This window comes from Microcebus murinus, chromosome 6 (genome assembly GCF_040939455.1).
Source record: "Microcebus murinus isolate Inina chromosome 6, M.murinus_Inina_mat1.0, whole genome shotgun sequence".
Taxonomy (NCBI): domain Eukaryota; kingdom Metazoa; phylum Chordata; class Mammalia; order Primates; family Cheirogaleidae; genus Microcebus; species Microcebus murinus.
Window position 1 is genome coordinate 81,663,598 of NC_134109.1, and position 23,662 is coordinate 81,687,259.

The window sequence follows — 23,662 nt, forward strand, 5'->3', positions numbered from 1 at the left end:
AGAAGATAATCTCTTCTTGGTGATGACAAGTGGCAGCGTCCTGAGCAACCAAAAGACATTACTTTGAGTTGAGGTGCTGAATGGAAGACACTGAGCTATCACAAGGCTGGAGATATTTAAGTATGAAATGTCTGGGGGAAAAAATAGTGCATAAGCAGTAAAAATAAATAAAAAAAAGAGAGAAACAGACAGAAAGAAAAGAAAGAGAAAAACAGAAAGACAGACAGAAAGAAAGAAGAAAGGGAAAGGTCCAATTCCCTTAAGTATACTAAATTTGACAGTTAATATCTCTGACATTTCACTTTGACACTTACTGTTTTATTTTTATTACAAAGATACATCCTCAGTCTTTCAAACATACGGTTTGGCTTGTGATTATCTTTCACATTTTTTTAACAGCATTTTTTTTGAAACCACGGATAAGTCAAAAATTTATGTTATTTTCAAATATGAATTCCATTGTGGAACCAATGCAGCCCAGACAGTTCGAAATATCAAGAAATGTTTGGGAAGAATGTGGCTAATGGACACGCAGTATGTTGGTTGTTTGAGAAGTTCAGTTCTGGTGATTTTAATCTTGAAAATAAGCCACGTGGGTGACCTGAGACCAAGGTGGATAATGATGGCCTGAAAGCTGTAGTGGAAGCGAATCCATCTCAACCTATGCATGAATTAGCAGCAAGGTTTGACCTTACTATTCCAACAGTATTGGACCATTTGAAACAAATTGGCAAGGTAAAGAAGCTGGATAGATGGTATTGCTCGTATTAAGCAACCATCAGAAGACAAATTATCTCAAAGCTTGCCTTTCTTTGTTGTCACAACATAAAAGCAAACCATTTATTTCTACACTGTATTATTATATATGAGGACAAATGGAATCCTTTTTACAATCACTGGTGTTCGGCACAATGATTGGATAAAGATGAAGTGCCAAAACACAGTCCAAAACCAAGTACTCGTCAAAAAAAGCTAATGTGTGCTCTCAGTTGGGAAAAAAAAAAGCTAATTGTTTCTGTTTAGTGGTCCAGCATTGGTATTATCTGCTACAGCTTCATGAAATGTGGTCATCCTCTTACATGACAGTGCTTGACCACATGTTGCAAAAACCACTGCTTAAACTACAGAGACTGGACATGGAAACTTTTTTCATCTACTGTATTCATCAGACCTTGCACCAACTGACTATCACTTCTTCCAAGCTCTGGACCACTTTTTGCAAGGAAAAATATTCAATTCTCAACAAGTTGTAGAAAACGCCTTTAAAGATTTTATGGCCACTTGCTCTCTAGACTTCTGAGCTGCTGGCATAAATAAGCTACTGTTCAGATGGCAAAACTGTGTGGATAGTTTAGGCACACACTTTGATTTATTGTACTGCTTCTGGTTTGAGATATAGTACACTAAATTTTTTATTTGAAATCAGACATTTCATATTTAATGACCTAATAAGAATTATCAACAGCATTTAAAAACCACCTCTTCATAAACATAGAATATATAACTACAAGGAAAAAAGTGTAGTTTTTCCAAGCCCATTTGAAGGTAAATATGCCAATTCAATGCAAAGCTGTAAAAAAAATTCACAAATTTCAGAAATTTCAAATTTAGCTTCTTAATGTTGAGAAGGAGGTTAGAGTACATATATATACCATGATAGACCAGAAGCCCACAAGTCATGTTCCAGTCTACTCCTCTTTTTGTGCTAAGAAATATAATATCTCAATAATTACTTTTGATTTTCAACTTTCTTCTGCCTCTTCCATAATCTGACATCCTAATAATAGCCTCACTTTCCCAAATAAAAACCTAAAAGAGGAAAAAAAATCTCCATTTTATTCTGTTAATACTTCTGATTATTAACTTTATGATAAACTAATATATTGTTTTGTTTACTAGCTATTATTCTTCTTTAGAATTTTGCCTCGGATCTTTCTTATTAACAAAGAATACATGTAAATTGGTTTCACCATGCCGACAGATAATTGTATAAAAATATTCATTTAAAAATGTATTAATATATCCTACTTTGTTCCAGGAAAGATTTAAGATGGCTTTTTAATAAATAGATTAATTAATAAAACAAAATAGCATAAATAGGAAATATAATTATAAGAACTTGAAATGGAACCAAGAAAAGTTACTTTGAGAACTAACTCTTCAGTGTTCATAAATTTGTTTATCTTTCCAGTGCCACTCACAAAAAAAGTAGTACTCTTTCTGCATTAATGATTAAAATCTGTAATCCATTTCTAGGTTTGCCAAAAATGAATCCTCACATGGTTGTTAAAGGGAGGAGCTAATTTTTTCATAAAATCTCTTCCTGTCTTCGCATTTTTTGTAATTTTGGAACTTCCTCATTAATGCAAAATGTGGAATAAATCAGAGAACAATATTATAGGAATGTACTACTTTGGTTTTGTTTATAGAATAGTAAAAGCTAAAATTGAAAGCTTGACTCTACCTAGCCAAATAATCTATAAAAGTTTTGTGCCACTTTTTTGTAATAGTCATTCAAAAGTCACTTTCCTAGGTTTTTTTCCTTGCACCTGTTTGAGTATGGAATCCATGGCTAAATTCTGGCTTTGACTGAAATTTGGCTGTATTAGTTATACTTAAAACATATGCTTTTATTTTTAAGAGGCCTAGACTTAGGAATTTTTTTTTTCTTAAGACTGGTCAAGTATGATAGTGAGAAGGGGGGAATTAGTAGAACAAGGAGTTTGATCTATAACTGTGAACAATCAAGTAAGATAACTCATTACCTTTGGACTAGCCAAGATCATTTTTTTTTAAAGGAGAAAAAGTAAACTCATAAATGAAAACCTCTACAATAAAGATATGTAGGCCAGGTGTGGTGGCTCACGCCTGTAATCCTAGCACTCTGGGAGGCTGAGGTGGATTGCTCAAGGTCAGGAGTTTGAGACCAGCCTGAGCAAGAGTGAGACCCGTCTTTACTAAAAACAGAAATTAATTGGCCGACTAAAAATATATAGAAAAAATTAGCCGGGCATGGTGGTGCATGCCTGTAGTCCCAGCTACTTGGGAGGCTGAGGCAGAAGGATTGCTTGAGCCCAGAAGTTTGAGGTTGCTGTGAGCTAGGCTGACGCCACAGCACTCTAGTCTGGGCAGTAGAGTGAGACTCTGTCTCAAAATATATATATATATATATATTTGTAACTGACACCAGTATGGCCAAGGTAGTTATACATTGGCTGATTGTCCAATTTGAAACTAATTCATGTCTTTCCTTCCTGGTATTTTATTTGTTTGTTTTTAAGAAACTTGTTTAAAAATTCATGCAAAAGTGCTCGCTTCGGCAGCACATATACTAAAATTGGAACGATACAGAGAAGATTAGCATGGCCCCTGCGCAAGGATGACATGCAAATTCGTGAAGCGTTCCATATTTTTAAAAACAAAAAACAACAAAAAATATACACGAAAATTCATGCAAAGTTCTAACTTATAAAAACTGATAATCTAGAACTACGCTGGTTAAAATAAGAGTAGGCATCTGGGGTCAGCTGGCCTACTCAATATACGACTATTACCTATGCATAATAATTAAAAATAAATAATAGAGGCCGGGCGCTGTGGCTCACGCCTGTAATCCTAGCTCTTGGGAGGCCGAGGCGGGCGGATTGCTCAAGGTCAGGAGTTCAAAACCAGCCTGAGCAAGAGCGAGACCCCGTCTCTACTATAAACAGAAAGAAATTAATTGGCCAACTGATATATATATAAAAAAAAAATTAGCCGGGCATAGTGGTACATGCCTGTAGTCCCAGCTACTCGGGAGGCTGAGGCAGAAGGATCACTCGAGCCCAGGAGTTTGAGGTTGCTGTGAGCTAGGCTGACGCCACGGCACTCACTCTAGCCTGGACAACAAAGTGAGACTCTGTCTCAAAAAAATAAATAAATAAATAAATAAATAATAGAAAAAACTATTACCTACTCAGTCTTCTTTTTTTTTTTTTTTTTTTTTTTTTGAGACAGAGTCTCGCTTTGTTGTCCAGGCTAGAGTGAGTGCCATGGCGTCAGCCTAGCTCACAGCAACCTCAAACTCCTGGGCTCCAGTGATCCTTCTGCCTCAGCCTCCCGAGTAGCTGGGACTACAGGCATGCGCCACTATGCCCGGCTAATTTTTTATATATATATCAGTTGGCCAATTAATTTCTTTCTATTTATAGTAGAGACGGGGTCTCGCTCTTGCTCAGGCTGGTTTCGAACTCCTGACCTTTGAGCAATCCGCCCGCCTCGGCCTCCCAAGAGCTAGGATTACAGGCGTGAGCCACAGCGCCCGGCCTACTCAGTCTTCTTTATCATCCCTCATCAACCTCTGAGATGCCTCCAAAGAACCTCTTAGGGCATCCTGGAATACCTTTCCTGAGGGATTTTTCTAGTGTCCATTGACCTCTTTTCTAGAGAGTGCTAGAAGCTAAGGGAACCTGAAAAATCAAATAATTGCATTTTGCTACTTGCTAACAGCTTAGTGGAGATTTGGCAGAAGTAGTATTTGGACCTTTTGAAAATGTTTTAGGTCAGGCGCACACCTACAGTCCTACACCTACAGGCTCACACTTACAGTCCCAGCTACCTGGGAGGCTGAGGCAGAAGGATTGCTTGAGACCAAGAGTTCGAGACCATTCTGGGCAACATAGCAAGACTCTGTCGCTGTAAAAAAAAGAAAAAATCAACAAAATGTTTTAATGTCAGTGGGTTTACATAATTCATCTTTTTCCTATCCCATATTGCCATGGAACATAGTATATATAGATCATCTAGATTTAGCTGTGTGCAGCTTTTCTGCTAATGATATTGGGGTCATCCTTAAGGTAACAAGCACTAGTAATTACAACTCTCCCTTTCCTGCCCTTTGGTCTCTCTCCACACTTTTAACTCTTATATAGAACAAAGAATTTTGAGTCTGGTAAGGCCTATAAAACAACATGGGGAGATGGCGGAGACAACTCACCTAGCAACGTAATATCTAAGCAGCCAGGCCGGGCGGCAAATGGTCAACCTCAGCAACCAACAACAGGAGCAGCCAGTGGAGGATACATTAAACGGTATGCCAGCTCCTCCCAATATTAATGCACTTTTCCTAAGGAAGGCCTCACTTACGAGATAAGATGTATAGTACATGAACCCTAACTAATCAAATAGAAATAGTATTTATTCCATTTTTAAAATGCATTTAAAAATCTGCCTGACAAAATGTTTACTGTGGTTGTTGCCCTTGGATGATGGAATTAACTTTTCTTTATACTTTTCAGTATGTTATAAATTATTGGAATAGGAATGTTTTACTTCTTTAAATAGGAAAAATATATTTTAAAATACATCGTCTAGAGCAAGGGTTGGCTAGAGTCCTATAAGGATATCTGTAAAAGGCCGTATAGTAAATATTTTAAACTTTTCAGACCATACAGTCTCTGTTGCAATTACTCAACTCTGTTGTTGTAGGGTGAATGCAGCCATAAACAAAATATGTAAACAAATTAGCATAGCTGCGTTTGAATGTGTTTGTTATTTACACAACAGGTGGCAGGGCATATTTGGCCATAGTTTGGCCTTACGCCATAGTTTTCCAACCTCTGTTTTAGAGTGGTGGTTCTTTAGACTTAAGTGTGCATTTAGAATCACCCAGGGGACTTATTAAAACACAGATTGCTGGGATCCACTTAGAGTTTCTGATTTAGTAGATTTGGAGTGGAGTGTGAGAATTAGCACGTTCCCTTGTCTAACAAATTCTGAGGTGATGCTGAGAATGACATTTCGAGAAATGCTGTTCTCGAGTTGTTTTGTCATCTTCTCTTACATAGTTTTAAGACACTATGCTCTCCTTGATCAGTCTTTCAATTTTTGTTGTAGAATGTTTCCCAAGAATAGTTACCTATATTCCCTTGGATCTTGTACTTACTGAGAGTCATCTTGGTTATACATTTTTATGAAAGTTAAATCCAGATTTAGTCCATTTTAATTCAACAAAAAGTACTGAATTAACTATCTTTTTGTGATAGTATAACTAACGATGCCAGAGAAGATGAAATGGAAGAGAACCTGACTCAAGTGGGCAGTATCTTGGGACATCTAAAAAATATGGCTCTGGACATGGGCACTGAGATTGAAGCTCAAAACAAACAAATAGAACAGATCACAGAAAAGGTAAAAGCTTCCTGTTTCTGGATACTCTCAAATTTAAAAAAAAAAAGGAAAACAAAAATTTATAAAATATTAAAAAAAAAAAAAAAAAGGTAAAAGCTTTTTGTTGCCACCAGAAAATGAAACATCCAGTCCAGTGTTTTAGTGATGAATATCTGTGCTAGATACTTTGGGTGATGTAATGGGATAAAATCCCATCCTCACAGGTCTTACAGTTCTGATGAAGCAGCAGTTCTAATACATTGAAAAACAAGAGCCTTGTGGTCCCATCTCTTGTTTGTGGCAGTTGATTCATTTTAAAACCATAGCCTTTTGTAATCCTAGCACTCTGGGAGGCCGAGGCAGGTGGATTGCTCGAAGTCAGGAGTTCGAAACCAGCCTGAGCAAGAGCAAGACCCTGTCTCTACTATAAATAGAAAGAAATTAATTGGCCAACTAATATATAGAGAAAAAATTAGTCGGGCATGGTGGCACATGCCTGTAGTCCCAGCTACTCGGGAGGCTGAGGCAGTATGATTGCTTGAGCCCAGGAGTTTGAGGTTGCTGTGAGCTAGGCTGATGCCACGGCACTCACCCTAGCCTGGGCAACAGAGCGAGACTCTGTCTCAAAAACAAACAAACAAACAAAAAAAACATAGCCTTAGAGTGAAGTGGTTTTATTTAAATGTTCGCACATGAAGCTTAGTATCTATTCTAAATTTTCAGTGTGCTTTTTTTCCCCCTTAATTAATAAGTTAGCTCTTAGAGTTTTATTTTGTTAACTAATAACAAATTGGTAAGTTTCTGAATCCTTATCTCATGAAAGAGTTGAGGCAAAAATCAGTTCTGCGGAGTGGTTCTTGTGGAGTGGACATACAAAATAGATTCATATAAGTGAAGGAAAAATTATCAATCCTATTCTTCTTTTTATTTCACATGATATAATAGGTACTGAAAGTGAAACTGTTTTTGGTGTTTAGATGTGTCATATCTGAAAGTTATACTTCATTAAAATCTCAGTGTGCTTTAAGGATGGGGTGAGCTTTTAAGCTTGGCTTTCTGTTGAATAATTTCCAATGGATTTCACTGAAGCAAATAATGATTCATAAGATGCTTTCAATGCTGTAGTCTGGGTTTAGGCTACATATTACTCTTTTCAGACAGTGTCTCACTATGTTGCCCAGGCTAGAGTACAGTGGCATCAGCATAGTTCACTACAACCTCAAACTCCTGGGCTCAAGCAATCCTCCTGCCTCAGCCTACCGAGCAGCTGGGACTACAGGTATACGCTACCATGCCCAGCTAATTCTTTTTTTTTTATAAAGACATGGTCTCGCTTTGCTGCCCAGGCTGGTCTCGAACTCCTGGGCTCAAGCGATCCTCCCACCTTGGCCTCCCAGAGTGCTGGGATTACAGGCATGAGCCACCACAGCCAGCCTACCCATTATTTTAATTTGGGTATTGGTGTGGGTGGTGATACATCTGTTCCAAAGATCTTTGGAAAGGTTATTTCAGTCTCTCTGGGTTAGACCTGTCGTAGCTGCAGATGAGAGTCTTATGATTCAGTTCACAGCACTCCCACATAGTCCAGATCTATACAGAGAAGAGCACTCTTATGTTTAATTGCATCAAAAGTGCCACTGATTATAAGATGCACCCCAGTTTCAGACACATTGAACTATGAAAAATTTTGTTATAGAATTGATGAAATACTGGCCAGGTGCTGTAGCTCATGCCTGTAATCCTGGCACTCTGGGAGGCCTAGGCAGGAGGATCACTTGAGGCCAGGAGTTTGAGACCAGCCTGAACAACAGCAAGACCCTTGTCTCTACAAAAAATAGAAAAAAAAATTAGCTGGGAATGGTGGTGCCCACCTGTAGTCCCAGCTACTCAGGAGGCTGAGGCAAGAGGATTGCTCGAGCCCAGAAGTTTGAGGTTGCAGTGAGCTGTGAAGAGGCCACTGTACTCTAGCCTGGGCGACCAAATTAGACCTTGTCTTAAAAAGAAAGAAAAAAAAATTGAAGAAATATTGGCAGGGTCTTTTATACCTTTGTTATGTTTATACACCAGGGTTTTCCCAAATGAATTTCATATTCTGTTACTTCTTGCCTAAAATGAATTTTGTAATGTGACTTCAAGTATTTCTTAAATTTTCTCAGTGTTTTGACTACTGTAGGTATATAAAATTTAGCTTTTATTAGAGTTACTTACCTTGTGAAGTAATGCTGGTTTCTTTTTCTTTTTTTCAGGCTGACACCAACAAAGATCGTATTGACATTGCCAATGCCAGAGCAAAGAAACTCATTGACAGCTAAAGCTACTGCTGTACTTCTTTATCATTTATTCACTTCCTAGCTCCTCCTCCGAAGTCATTATCTTTTTCAGAGTTTGAAATTTTGGCTCTATACTCTTCTAATCGGGAAATAATGTGGAAGAAGGGCCAGAGGAGTAACAGCTGCTCCCCCAACCCCCATTTTGTGTTTTCTGTTGCTGTTGAGGGTAGACTGCTGCTCAGCCTTCTTTCTGGTATTGTCTTTCTCAGTTCATAGTCTTAGATTGGTTTTCATACGTCACATATAGTGTTTTCATCTTCTACTTTACTTAAGCAGTTTTTTTCACTTTCAAAATTTGGAAGCATTGCCAAAGACAACCCTGAGAAAGGAAGCTGAAGAGCTGATTGGTTTATTCCTTTGTTTTTATAGTGGCAGAAGGGTGAGAGAGGAGGAAGAGATAAGAGGTTGTTCTCTCAGTAAAAACCTGCAGGCCACAAAACAAGTTGCATAGCCACAGTAAAGATCTAGTTGGGTATAATTTTCAATTTAAGTTGCAGTTATTGCCAATTTAGGCTAATGCTTGATTTAGAGCTTTTATACACAATATTTTTGTTATACATCACAATTTTTGCAACCTCTCCTCCAGATAGAATAGAATGAGTTTTCTTAAAGTGAGCTTAATTTCTGAACTCTTAGTGATTCATATATGTATATAGATTCTGTGATCCCATTTCTTATTGCTCTTCAGGAACACTTGGGATAAATGAATAGTTTTTTATTTTCACATTATTAGTAGTATCTTGGTCCCAGTACAGGCCTATTAACCTCATATATATGTCATTAGTCTTTGAAGAAAATATGTAAATATATATTTGTAACATGAGAATTTCTCTCTAAAGCAGGGCTTAAATTTTTTGAGAAAGTCTGACAAAGTATATCACGTAAATTCAGATTTACCTCAGTGCCAAGAATTATGTTTAGATAGGAAAAAGGAAACTTATTTTGATCTCAGGTAGAAAAATAGATTGCTTTGAGTTTTATGTGGCTTTAGATTTTAAAAATTAGTATTTATCCTGTCTTACTAAAAGGAATTTGGAAAATTGTGCCTTTGGTTTGATTATTGGTGATTACACTGTCATTCTCTTACCCTTGTGTATTGAACTATGTCCAGAATCAAGTTTATGTAGATGTTATGAGATTTGGATTGGTATTTGTTACCTTTATTTAAAAATTAATATCTGAACACTTCAAAGATATCAATGTGGATTGGTTTGGCCACTAACCACTGCTTGATCCTTTCAATTAAATTTTGTAACTAACTAATGGTATTGTTTTTTCAAGTAAGTAACATGTTTTTATGACTTATTTGGGGGTCAATAATTTCATTAGCTCTTGTTTAACAAATTGAATAAAGCAAAAATCCGTAAGTCAAGAAGCACTCCTGGCCGGGCGCAGTGGCTCACGCATGTAATCCTAGTACTCTGGGAGGCTGAGGTGGGCAGATTGTTTAAGTTCAGGAGTTCAAAACCAGCCTGAGCAAGAGTGAGACCCCGTCTCTACTATAAATAGAAAGAAATTAATTGGCCAACTAATATGTAGAGAAAAAATTAGCCAGGCATGGTGGCACATGCCTGTAGTCCCAGCTACTCGGGAGGCTGAGACAGTAGGATTGCTTGAGCCCAGGAGTTTGAGGTTGCTGTGAGCTAGGCTGACGCCATGGCACTCACTCTAGCCTGGGCAACAGAGCGAGACTCTGTCTCAAAAAAAAAAAAAAAAAAGAAGAAGCACTCCAATAGAAAGCTGCCTTTAGCACCTTCCCAATTTTTATTGGAAGTATTGACAAGACTTTCTATAATTTGTCATGAGATTCATTTAAATTATTACTAGTTTTTTATTCATTTGGTCTTAAATACACTAGTGACTGAAAGGATAGTTTCTGAGAATGACAACTTATGTACTAGAGATGATACAGTTAACATGGGAATTTCAGAGTCTGAGGAGGAAAATATTAAAGTGAGACTCACTTAGACCCTCTGTAATAGAAGTGCTCCATGTCAGAAGTAGTAGTTTGGCAGATGGTGGTAAATGTGTAAAGTAGGAAGGTGTAAAGTAGGAAGGGGATTATGCTATACCTAAATGCCCTTCCAAAAAGCACTCAAATTTTTTAACACTATTCTGGCCAAAAACAATTAGTTCTGAGCAACCCAGTATGCTGCACGTGTGGTATAATTGGTTAGAAGCATGAGCTAAGGCACCAAATTGTTTGAATTTACACTCTAGCTCTGCCACTTGTTGGCTAAAGTGACTGTAAGCTCATTTTTTTGCCTTAGTTTGTATGTAAATAGAGATTATAACAAGCATATCTGTGATTTTGTGGGTTTGGTACTAGACCACCAAAATAAAGCAAACACCGCAATAAAGTAAGTCACAAGAACTTTTTGATTCCCTAGTGCATATAAGAATTATGTTGGCTGGGTGCCGCGTGGCTCACACTTAATCTTAGCACTTTGGGAGGCTGAGGTGGGAGGATCGCTTGAGGCTAGGAGTTTGAGAGCAGCTTGAGCAACACAGTGAAACCTCATTTCTACAAAAAAAAATTTTTTTTTAATTAGCCAGGCATCACTTGAGCCCAGGAGTTTGAGGTTGCAGTGAGCTTTGATGACACCACCTTACTGTAGCCCAAGCAACAGTGAGAACCTGTCTCAAAAAAAAAGAAAAAAAAATTATGTTTACACTATTCTATGGTCTACTAAATGTGTAATAGTATTATATTAAAAACAGTGTACATACCTTAATTAAAAATACTTTATTGCTAAAAAATGCTAACAATCATCTGAGCCTTGAGCAAGTTGTAATCTTTTTGCTTGTGCAGGGTCTTGCCTTGATGTTGATGGCTGCTGACTGATCAGGTGGTTGCTGAAGGTTGGGGTGGCTGTGGCATTTTCTGAAATTAAGACAACCATGAAGTGTGTCACATCTATTGACTCAGCCTTTCACAAAAGATTTCTCTGTAGCTTGCAATGCTGTTTGATAGCATTTTACCTACAGTAGAATTTCTTTTACAATTGGAGTCAGTGCTCTTAAATTCTGCTGCTGCTTTATGCACTAAGTTTATGTAATCTGAATCCTTTGTTATTTCAACAATGTTCACAGCATTTTTATCGGGAACAGATTCCATCTCAAGAAGCCACTTTCTTTGCTTATCCATCAGAGGCAACTCAAGTTTTATCATGAAATTACAGCAATTTAGTCACATCTTGAGTCTCTAATTCTAGTTCTCTTTCTATTTCTACCACATCTGCAGTTACTTCCTCCACTGAAGTCTTGAACCTCTCAAAGTCATCCATGAGGGTTGGAATCAACTTCTTCCAAACTCCTGTTCATGTTAATATGTTGACTTCCTCCTGTGATTCATGAATGTTCTTAATCGCATCTAGAATGGTGAATCCTTTAAAAAAGGGTTCAATTTACTTTGTCCAGATCCATCAGAGATTCCTCACTTATATATGGCACCATAGCTTTATGAAATGTATTTCTTAAATAATAAGACTTGAAAGTCAAAATTACTCCTTGATAGATTGGGCTACAGAATGGATGTTGTGTTAGCAACACAACCTGAATGAAAACAACCTGGCCTTACCTAAAATGAAAACAACATTCAGGTCCTGCATAGTGGCTCACGCCTATAATCCCAGCACTTTGGGAGACTGAGGTGGGAGGATCACTTGAAGCCAGGAGTTTGGAACCAGACTGAGCAACATAGCAAGACCTTGTCTCTACATAAAAGAAGAATTATCCACCCTGAAGGGTTATGGGGAAAAAGATAGAAAAAATTAGCCAGGCATGGTGGCCTGTGCCTGGAGTCTCGGCTACTCTGGAGGCTGAGGCAGGAGGATCACTTTAGTCCAGGAGTTTGAGGTTGAAGTGAGATATGATGACACCACTGCACTCTAGCCTGAGCAACAGAGCGAGACCCTGTCTCAAAAAAACAAAATAATATTCATCTCCACCAGAGCTCTTGGGTGACCAGGTACATTGACAATGAGCAATAATATTTTGAAAGGAATCTTTATTTCTGAGCAGTAGGTCTCAATAGTGGGCTTAAAATAGCCAGTAAACCATGCTATAAACAGATGTGATGTTGCCCAGGCTTTATTATTCTATTTATAGAGCACAGGCTGAGTGTATTTAACATAATTCTTAAGGGCCGTAAGATTTTCAGATTAGAGAATGAGCATTGGCTTCAACTGTAAAGTCACCAGCTGCATTAGTCCCTAACAAGAAACTCAGCCTGTTCTTTGAATCTTTGAAGCCAGGCATTGAGTTCTCTAGCTATGAAAGTCTTAGATGATATCTTCTTTCAATAGAAGACTGTTTTGTCTGCATTGAAAAATCGGCTATTTAATGTAGCCACCTTCATCAATTGTCTTAGAACTTCTGGATAACTTGCTGCAGCCTCTCCATCAATGTTTGCTGTTCCATCTTGCATTTCAATGTTATGCATATGGCTGCTTTCCATAAACCTCATGAACCAACCTCTGCTAGCTTCAGGCTTTTATTCTGCAGTTTCCTCACCTCTCTCAGCCTTCATGGAATTGAAGAGAGTTAGGGCCTTGCTCTAGTTTAGGCTTCAAGGGAATGTTGTGGCTAGTCTGATCTATCCAGACCAATAAAACTTTCCCCATATCAGCAAGATGGCTATTATGCTTTTTAACCATTCTTGTGTTCACTGGAGTAGCATTTTTAATTTTCATTAAGAACTTACTCCTTTGCATTCACAACTTGGCTGTTTGGCACAAGAGGCCTAACTTTTGGCCTGTCAGCTTTTGATATGACTTCCTCACTAAGCTTAATCAGTTTTAGCTTTTGATTTAGAGAGACATGCAACTCTTCTTTTCACTTAGACACTTATAAGCCATTGTAGAGTTATATATTGGCCTAATTTCAGTATTATTGTATCTCAGGAAACAGGGAAACCCAAGGAAAGGGAGAGGACAGGGGAATGCCAGTTGGTGGAATAGTCAGAACACACATTTATCAACTAAGTTGGCTATCTCATATGGGCATGGTTCATGGCACCCCAAAACAATTATAATGCTAACATCACAGGTCGCCATAACAGGTAAAAAAAAAATAATAACATTTGAAATATTGTGAGAATTACCAAAATGTGACACAGAAACAGGAAGTATGCACCATTGGCAAAATGGCAACACAATGCAGGGTTGCCAAAAAGCTATTAATATTTGTTTAAAAAAATGCAGTATCTGTGAAGTACAATAAAGTGAAGTGCTCCAGCAAACTGGTACTAACTAAGTGGACACATAGGTGCTACAGTAATAGGGTATTGGGGAGGGGGGAGGGGGGAGGGGGCCGGGTATATACATACATAATGAGTGAGATGTGCACCATCTGGGGGATGGTCATGATGGAGACTCAGACTTTTGGGGGGAGGGGGGGAAATGGGCATTTATTGAAACCTTAAAATCTGTACCCCCATAATATGCCAAAATAAAAAAAAAAATTAAAAAAAAAGTGAAGTGCAATAAAATGAGGTATGCCTATAATTCCTATCTTATAGAATTGTAACCCATAGAGTTGTAACTTAGCAGGTAAAACACTTACAACAGTGCTTGGCAAATATAAGAACTTAATAAACTAACTGCTGTTCTCTCTAGAGTAGAGCTCTTTGGTCTAGCACCCCTTTGTTAATTTGATAAGAGATAACATAGCCCGTTTCTCCAGAGAAGTAGGCACACAACTGTGAATCATGCATAAATGCAAATCATGGAGTTTCTTAAGAGCTCATCTGTGGATCCCAGGTTAAACTTTACAACAGCTTCTTCTACTGAGAAAGAGGTGAGGCCATAGAAATTAGGCCTATAATGCACTAGAAATATTAATAGAAGCTGTTCACTTAAAGCCTTTTCTGATTTTCTCCCATTAACAGTGTCTGGAAACGTGTTTCTGTCACTTTTGGAAAGTAGTAACAGATGGTTAACACAAGCTCTGGAGTCTGACCACCTTGGCTCAGATTTTAGTCATTTACTCGTTTTGTAACCTTGAGCATAATACTAAATTATAACTAAGGAGGTAAAAAACTATACCTCACTGAACTGAACTTGCTTTTTAACAGTAACCTCCTACAGGGTTCCAGTCTTATAATGACCATGATCTTTATTGTCTACAGCTGCACCTATTTTTTCTTCCTTCCATTTTTTTAAATTTCTACAGAAAATGATCAGTCCTTCCTTCAGTTTTAATTCATCCTTTGTTTCCACACTTAAACTAGATCTTTCCATGTCACTTGTGGATTATGAATCTCCCTTTCACTTAAACGTCTATGTCCTAGACGTGCTGGACTCAGTTGCACTTAGCATTAGCTTCTTTAAAGACATACAAATTGCCAACAGGTATATGAAAAACTGCTCAATATCACTAATCATAAGAGAAATGCAAATCAAAACCACAATGAGATAGCATCTTACCCCAGTTAGAATGTCTATTATAAAAAAAAAAGACAAAAAATAACATGCTGGCAAGGATGTGAACAAAAGGGAACTATTATACCCTGTTGGTGGGAATGTAAATGAGTATAGCCATTATGGAAAACAATATGGAGATTTGTCAAAAAACTAAAAATGGAGCTACCATACAATCCAGCAATCCCACTACTGGGTATTCATCCAGAAAGGAATCAATATATCAAAGAAATAGAATCAGTAGAATCAATAGAAAAGGAATCAGTATATCAAAGGGATACCTACACATCCATGTTTATTGCAGCATTTTTCATAATGGCAAAGATATGAAATCAACCTAAGTGCTTATCAACAGATGAAGAAAATGTGGTATATGTACAATAGAATACTATTCAGCTATTAAAAAATTAAATCATTCATTTGCAGCAACATGGATGGGACTGAAGGTCATGATGTTAAGTGAAATAAGCCAGGCACAGGAAGATATATATCACATGTCCTCACTCCTGTGTGGGAGCTAAAAAAGTTGATTTTATGGCGGTAGAAAGTAGAATGATCATTACCAGAGACAGGTAAGGGTGTATACAGGGCAGGAGGGAATGAAGAGAGTTAGGCTAATGGGTACAAACATGCAGTTAGGTAGAAGGAATAAGTTCTAATGTTTGATAGCACAATAGGTGACTATAGTTAACAATATATTATAAATTCAAAATAGCTAGATTTGAAATGTTCCCAACACAAAGAAATGACAAATGTTCAAGGTGATAGATAACATAAATACCCTGACTTGATCATTACACATTCTATGCATGTATCACAATATCACACGTACCTCGTAAATATGTGCAAATATGTACCAAAAATAGGAAAAGGAAAAAGGAAAAAATTCTAGGTTATTCCATTTACATTCCTAATCAGATTTATATTTCTCAGGCTGATGTTCCTTATCCTCTATTTGTTATCTGTTTTTTAAGAGATGAGATCTTGGTATGTTACCAAGGCTGGACTCAAACACCTGGGGTCAAGCAATCTTCCCAAGTAGCTGGGACTATCGGCTCATACCACCGGGCCTGGCTTCATTTTTTATCCTTTTAATGTAGTGTCTGCTTCAAGCCTTCTATTTCAGAACAACGTGCTAAATTCTACCTTCATGCCTTACAGATGAGATAAATGGCACAATTTACTGAATGCTTATTCTGTCATGGACACTAGGTTAAGTGCTTTTGTGTAACTTTTTACCATATCTTTGTAACATACCTGAGAGGTAGGCATTATTGTCATTTACAGATGAAAGTAAATTGCTCAAATTCATAAAGCTAAGTAAATGACAGACCCTGGATTCAAACCTGGATCTTTCTGACTCCAGGGCCCATAATCTTACTCAATATACTACAATAACTTCTTCCAAACCAAGCTCTAAAAAATTTAGGGGACTTAGTGCTGTTGGCCAAACTATTAATAGAATCTGGGACTCAAGACCACGAGTCAATCTACTTTGTTAGTTCACATTTAAGTCTTGTTCACTATAACTTCGGGCATATTACTTTATATAGCCCCTGCCCTCAAGTTGTTCAGTCTAGCAAGAGATAAATATAGAACATGAGAAGTGCTATAGGAACAGATGGAAGAGCAGTTGTTATAATTCGGATTAGACTTAGGGAAGGGGCTTAGACATAGGGAAGGAGCATGTTAGTGAGAGAAGACATTCCTGACCTAGTGAACAATTCAGTTGGCCTTCTGTATCCCTGGGTTCCACATCTGTGGATTCAACCAACTGCAGATCAAAAATACTCAGGGAAAAAAACCCCACAAAATTCCAAAAAGCAAAATTTGCTGCGCATGAAGATACTATGTCAAATCCACGTGAATGAAGTGATGCGTGGATATTGTATTAGGTATAAGTAATCTAGATGATTTAAAGTATATGGGAAGGCCGGGCATGGTGGCTCACTCCTGTAATCCTAGCATTCTGGGAGGCAAGGTGGGCGGATCGTTGGAGCTCAGGAGTTTGAGACCAGCCTGAGCAAGAGCGAGACCCTATCTCTACTAAAAAAATTGAAAGAAATTACCTGGACAACTTAAAATATATAGAAAAAATTAGCCGGGCATGGTGGTGCATGCCTGTAGTCCCAGCTACTTGGGAGGCTGAGGCAGTAGGATTGCTTGAGCCCAGGAATTTGAGGTTGCTGTGAGCTAGGCTGATGCCACGGCACACTAGCCCGGGCAACAGAGCAAGACTCTGTCTCAAAACATAAAAACAAAAAAACTAAAGTATATGGGAAGATGTGCAAATACTATGCCATTTTATATAAGGGACTTGAGCAACATGGATTTGGTATCCATGGGGGCGGGGGGTGGTGGTATCCTGAAACCAATCCCACATGGATACTGAGGGATGAACTAAACTGTATAAAGGCAGTTAGAAGAGAAAGTTATTATACCATGGGTTTAAGGGGTAAAATAATCTGGTATGGGTGGGCAGGCAAATGAGAGTGAAAGAAGAGTATTTGGAAATAAGTCTGGGTTCAAGTTGTAAAAGATTCTTATGGGGGTGGGGATTAAGCTCCAGTTAATTAAATGGGAACATTTAAGCTGTTAAATTTATAAGTTCTGATTTATTAGAAGTACTGATAAAATATTTAGAGAAGTGTTAATTGTTAAATGGATCAATAAGATTAATAAACATTAAAATTTAGAAAAAATAAAACTCGTCAATTGGCTGGACGTGGTGGCTCACGCCTGTAATCCTAGCTCTCTGGGAGGCGGAGGCGGGCGGATCGTTTGAGTTCAGGAGTTCAAAACCAACCTGAGCAAGAGTGAGACCCCGTCTCTACTATAAACAGAAAGAAATTAATTGGCCAACTAATATATAGAGAAAAAATTAGCCGGAGCACTCACTCTAGCCTGGGTAACAAAGTGAGACTCTGTCTCAAAAAAAAAAAAAAAAAAAAAAAAATTAAATGTATAGTAGGCTCTTCCTTTTTTTCTTCTTCTTTTTATTTTTTTTTTTGAGACAGTCTCACTGTGTTGCACAGGCTAGAGTGCAGTGGCATCGTCATAGCTCACTGCAACCTCAAACTCCTGAGCTCAAGGGATCCTCCTGTCTCAGCCTCCCAAGTAGCTGTGACTACAGGTGCATGCTACCACGACTGTTTTAAACAATTTCTGTAGAGAGAGGGTCTTGCTATTTCCCAGGCTGGTCTCAAACTTCTAGCCTCAAGTGATCCTCCTGCCTCAGCCTCCTAAAGTGCTATGATTACAGGTTTGGGCCACTGCTCCTGGCCTGTTATGATCTCTTGACTTAATGAATAAACTTGGTTTAACAATTATTATTGAGAACTGTTGATGTTATGATTAATAGCTCCTCTGCTAAGATAAAACTTCAGAAAATGACCAAAATGATAGCTTTCTAAATGTTCATGTCAGTGACAATCTGAAATCCTCTACTTTGTATCAGGTTACAAAATGAAACAAAAAGGAAAATTTAAAAAAAAAATGAAATCCTCTACCTTTGTACCTTCAGATTCCCTTAATAAGCATGGTTCTAGTACCATAAAATGTTTATCATCAGTCGCATGAAGGCATTTCACTACTCATGCAACCTGAAAAAGAACATGAAACATTTCTTCCTAATCAGTTTACTTTCAAAGAACAAAGGGCTATTTATGGGTTAAAGTTCTCCTGTCTTCTTCCTGAAAAGCATTAATCTTACTTCCAGACAAAGTTCATTAAAAATTCTTTATTTAGTATATGCTCTCATTCAGAGAATAAACTTGATAAACATAGGTTGTTTTAAAATATTATAGCAATGGTTTCTTGATAGGTAATTTGATTAGTAGTATTATAAATACAAAAAGGGGGAAAGATTACCAGAAATAAAACATAATATTTCTAACAAAGCTTCAGGAAAATCTTGATTATTAAAATCCCTTTTGTCTTACAAGTGTTGCATATACAGTTTTTGCTCTTAAGAGCCCTCTACCAATAAGGCACCTGCAATAGTAAAGAATTTGCTACTGCAGCCTTGGGAAACATCTTAGTGTTATGTTGGTGCTTCTCTGACAAAGTACACTTTTAATCAAGACAAACAGTCACATACTTAAGTATGTCCTAAATTCCAAGTATAAACACTGCAATTGAATGATGAACTGCAATAAAATCATAACTCCTTACATTAACCATAGCAGCCTCTCACAAATTATTTGAATTTCATAAAAATATGAAATGTTAACACAGAGATGGAACGGCAACTGACTTTATGAAATGTTCACACATTGAAACTAAACAAAATCTCAAGCTGTGTTGTGGAGCTATTCTGTTACCAGGCAGCACCCCTCACTGTATAAATAGCAACTAGCTACTGGTTTCTGAAAGCCAAACTAATGATGGTTTTGAAGATCAACCTTGTGCATTGCTCTATCCATGACTCAAAATCGAGGAATCTTCCTATCTCCTGATTCCTTATTTGAGAAGAGCCCTGAAAAGGAAACAATTCATTGTGTGAAATATAATCTCCTAGAGTGTCATCTCCTCACTGCAGATATCCTTGACAACAATAGGATCCTTTGATTCAGCCAGATTCCAACAGAGGATCCAAGTCAGTATCCTATGAGGTTCCCATGGTCCTGGAGAACATCATGCAAACTTCTTCTTGGTGGCCGTGAACCTCTCCATGTACTAAAAAACATGAAATAATACATATGTAGTATTTTGGTATGAGCAAATAAATATAAGCCATACTATTTGTTATTTAGCCTTTTATATATATATTTTTTCCATTTTGGCTTTTATTGGATATGATCCTTCATTTCCTACAAAATCTACCTGTTTTAAATGCAAGTTTAAAGCACATATTTTTAAAAAAAAATTTTGTATTTTAATAGGAAACACATCAAAAGACAAAGATGCTTTACAATAAGCTGTATATAGAGAAAAAGTCATCTTGGCACAATACCATTTGGCTGGTTCTTAAGAACCCACTTCCAAAATGGGGAAGAACAAATCCTGTTGATGTTAGTTATAAGCATTCATGTGGGTTATTTCACCACTGTCTTCTCTGGGGTAGGGACTAGAAATGCAGAACACTAATTCATACCTTCTCATAGCCTTCCAGTTCTCGAAGTTTCTTTATTTCAAAAAGATTGCCTTCCACAGCAAGTAGACAGATCTGGGAATCACTGAGGATGCTCTGTGGAAGCATGCTAAGCTCAAGACAGTTCTCTTCCAGGCGAAGAACTTTAAGGCGAGGACAGCAAGATATCTTTACTGAGATCTGAGATATCTATTGAACAACAACAAAAGAATAATAGGAAAAAGCATAAGCACTATAATGGTTACTTTTTAGTACATCAAAACTAAAAATCTTTACTTGATTATTTGTCCTACTTTCCTTTCTTTTACCGCCTCCATTTTCTCACTACCTACTCACTCCAGAAGCTTCTGTTATCTAGCTTCTGTTACTACTCCTCCACTGTTTTTAAAAAATGCTTTTATGAAGGTCACCAGTGGCTTTTTGGAAACAAAATTTTATGATAATAAAAGCACTATATGTTCATTATATAAAATTTGAGAATCACACAAATTTAAAGAAAAAAGTTTACCTGTAATCCACCACCCAGAAATAACTACCATAAACATTTTGGTATATTTACTGTCAATCTTTATGTATACATAGATACCACTTTACTCCTTTAGTCCCAAATTCAGGTATCCATTGTCCTCATTCCCTATTGCATTTAACTGTACCACCTATCCCTTCCTTAAAACTCTGCTTGTGCATAAGTACTTGGTTTTTCTTCCTATCTTTTACATTATTCCTAATTTTTGGCTTCCATTGTTTCTATGGACATTTTTTAAGCAGCAGTCCCTAATACTTCATATTTGATCTCTCCAAATTTTCTCCTAGAAAGCACATTCATTCTTAAAGCCATCACTTCTGTTATGACCTCTAAGTGTGTATCTACATTCATACCTACTCATCTCTACTCCTATGTTCCCAACTTTTAGCAAAACATTTCCATTTAGATGATTCACTATAAATAATTCGGCATATCAGCATATCCCTTCTCAGTAGCACCACTGTTCTTTTAGGCCCTCAAGCAACTGTCTTTGACTCACCTCTTTTGCCTTTTAAATGCTATATGTCACCAAATTCTATTGCTTCTGCCTGGTATCATCTCAGACCATCACCTGGGAACTTATTAGAAATGCACATTATCAGACCTCATCCCAGAGCTACTGAATCAGAAACACTCAGGGTAGGGATGCAGTGATGTCCTTAAACAAGCTCTTCTGGTTATTCTGATGCACACAATCGTCTGAGAACCACTGACTAAGGGCATCAGGAGAGGTGAATGTGGAATAAGTCCTCAGCTGACACTTATTAACTAATTCACAACTTTTTTCCAAAAAGCTCAAGAATATACAGGAATATCCACTTGAAGAGAAAGATGAAGCCAATCTCCTCCAAGACTGGCTGAATTTCATCACAATTTAATATCACTACAATCTAGAACAATAATAACCATAGGTGGCTAGTGGCTACTGCATTGGACCACGAAGATCTAGAAGCAGACACAAGGAAAACTAAAGGCTACCCAATCTCAACAATGTTTAATGTTTCATCACTTGTGCCTTAGGCTTAGCCAACAATCTTTGGATTGTTTTTCCAGACAGATACATATTAACCAAAAAGCTTCCAAAGTAATGGATACAAATTTTAAATATTATAATTAAAGCTGTGCAACAATGAAATGGGCTATCTCCAGAAAGTCTATCACTTAAGGTTTTTCAGCAAAAGCAGGACACACACTTAACAAAGATGTAAAACAAAAAAAGAACTGAATTACCTCTGATGTCTGACTCTCAGAACCTGAGCTTAAGCCTCATTTCCGTGCTATATCCCTGACATAGCTCCTCGCTAGATGATTAGGGGCATATTTGAGGATGATCTTCAAGATTTGTGAGACAGTAATTTAACTTTTGAATGATCTCACCCTGTTACCTATCCCACCCTCCCCCAAACAGCTACACAACTAATACATCCAGTGTCCTAACTAACTCCATAGCACTTTGGGCTTTGAAATTAGTTCAGCCCATAGAATATACCTCTCATCTACACTCTGATACCTAGCTCCATGATGACAGTTTAGGAAACAGGTTATCAGGAGGCCATAAACCACACATATATTGGAGAAAAAAACCTTAAGCTCCAGACCTGATTTTGGTTGAGGTTGAGTTCGATGGCCTGCAGTTCCCCTACTATGTCAGGTATACTTCGAATCTTGTTCTTAGAGAGATCCACCACATCCAGGTGCCGTAGGCTACAAAGTTGTGTTGGTAGTGCTCCCAGTTGGTTCCCAGAGAGGCTCAGAGTCTTGAGGGCAGAGAGTTGGCCAAAGGTAGATGGCAGCTCTCTCAGGTGATTGTTGTTTAAGCTTAGCGTCTCTAGTTTTTTCAGATTGCATATCTCCTCAGGAAGAACAGCTAGCAAAGAAAATTTTTTAGAAACCTGAATCTGATAGAGCTTAAAATACCTTTGATGAAGTTTATAAAGACATATGGCAGCCTACTTTGCCTCTTGTTAATATAGGTAGAATTCCCACATGTGCAATTTTTAAGTATTGCATTTTACTAACATAGTCTTCAGAAGGTGAGGGTGCCATCAAAATGTAGAAGAGCATTTATGTATATAATGGGCACCTTTTGTAAAGGGGCCCAGGCACAATCCAACAGAAATTTTGTGAGATTTGGAGGATCCTCCCCTTCCCGTTCCTTCCCCCCTTCCAAATCAGGTAGCTCTGTTTACACCGCATCGCAACAATGTTCTTCCCTTCCAAGTCCAAATTAACCCAGTAACAATCAGTACACCACCCAAGGAGGCTTGTAGATGTAATTACAAGAAGTAGAAGCTTCAAGGACTCTGACATTCTGTATTATGAGCCCTCTGAATGGTTTCATAACACCAACAACAAAACAATCAGCTGGTAAGAGAAAACCACCCTTCGTAACAGCTGATCACTAGCAAAAGCTTCTCAGGCAAAAGCCATACTCAGTTTGTTGTTGTTCAGGGAGAGGCTCTTCAGGAGAATGAACTTCCCTATCAGCAAAGGCGGTAGGCAGTCGATCTTGTTGTTGGACAAGTCGATGGTCCTGAGATTGCTCGTCAGCTTCTGCAACTCTGAGGGGAACTGGAGAAAGGAGTTCACAGAGTGGAGAATCCCTCACCGATTAACTTCGCAGCCCCCGCCGTCCCTGTCCCTTAGAGTTCCCTGGTCGGGTCCCTCCCAGTCTCACCTCGGTCAGTCCTCGGTCCTTAAGCTGAAAGACACCAGTTTTCTGCGCCGTTTCCACATGAGCGCGGAGGGCACTGTTTCCCATCCTAGCGCTGGCACTCACGTCCCTGCAGGAAGGAAGCGCAGCTGTCACAGCCCAGTCCAGGCACACAGCCACCCCGTCGGCCTCCCGGCTGGGTCTCCTGCCCCAGCTGTCATCTCCCGCCGATCCTTGGATCCTGGGGGCCAGCCCAAGAGTGGTAAGGAAGAAAGGGACGAATAGACAGCCCGACCACCAAGCCCTGCTGCTTTTGCAGCCAAGGACAGGCGCCTTGGGAGCTTATGGAGGATCAGGGAAATCCAGACTCACCTCCTATCTCTCAGCTGACTTAGGGCTCCGCAGGGGAAGACTCCGGACCAGCGCTAGCTGGAGATGCGCTCCCCGCGCTTCCGCCTGGGCGGGAACGGCCTGTGACGTCATCGAGCCGCG

At 38.4% G+C, this 23,662-nt stretch overlaps 2 protein-coding genes and 1 non-coding gene across 5 annotated transcripts in view; 2 read left to right on the forward strand and 1 right to left on the reverse strand.

Annotated features, from left to right (window-relative positions):
- The window catches only part of SNAP23 (synaptosome associated protein 23), a 35,127-nt gene extending 24,861 nt beyond the window's left edge, over positions 1-10,266 (forward strand). For both annotated transcript variants that reach the window (XM_076004281.1, XM_076004280.1), the window contains exons 6-8: positions 4,911-5,069; positions 6,024-6,168; positions 8,394-10,266. In XM_076004281.1, coding sequence (XP_075860396.1) covers positions 4,911-5,069; positions 6,024-6,168; positions 8,394-8,459 — 370 coding nt within the window. In that variant the 3' untranslated portion in view covers positions 8,460-10,266. The remainder of the gene's footprint in view (positions 1-4,910; positions 5,070-6,023; positions 6,169-8,393) is intronic.
- Positions 3,308-3,414, forward strand: LOC142871611 (U6 spliceosomal RNA). The gene has a single exon (XR_012919848.1). It is a non-coding gene; the product is annotated as a U6 spliceosomal RNA (small nuclear RNA).
- An 8,357-nt stretch (positions 10,267-18,623) lies between the features above and the next one.
- On the reverse strand, positions 18,624-23,633 carry LRRC57 (leucine rich repeat containing 57). Of its 2 annotated transcripts, XM_012766558.3 has the most exons (6): positions 23,543-23,633; positions 23,195-23,300; positions 22,950-23,088; positions 22,116-22,384; positions 19,995-20,180; positions 18,624-19,576 (listed from the first exon to the last, which is right to left on the reverse strand). In XM_012766558.3, exons 2-6 carry the CDS (start codon positions 23,276-23,278, stop codon positions 19,535-19,537), a joined length of 720 nt encoding a protein of 239 aa, XP_012622012.1. In that variant the 5' UTR covers positions 23,279-23,300; positions 23,543-23,633; the 3' UTR covers positions 18,624-19,534. The 2 variants fall into 2 exon arrangements, with proteins under 2 accessions (XP_012622012.1, XP_020141566.1); XM_020285977.1 differs by lacking the exon at positions 23,543-23,633 and having other exon boundaries at positions 23,195-23,319.
- Positions 23,634-23,662: the final 29 nt, after the last annotated feature.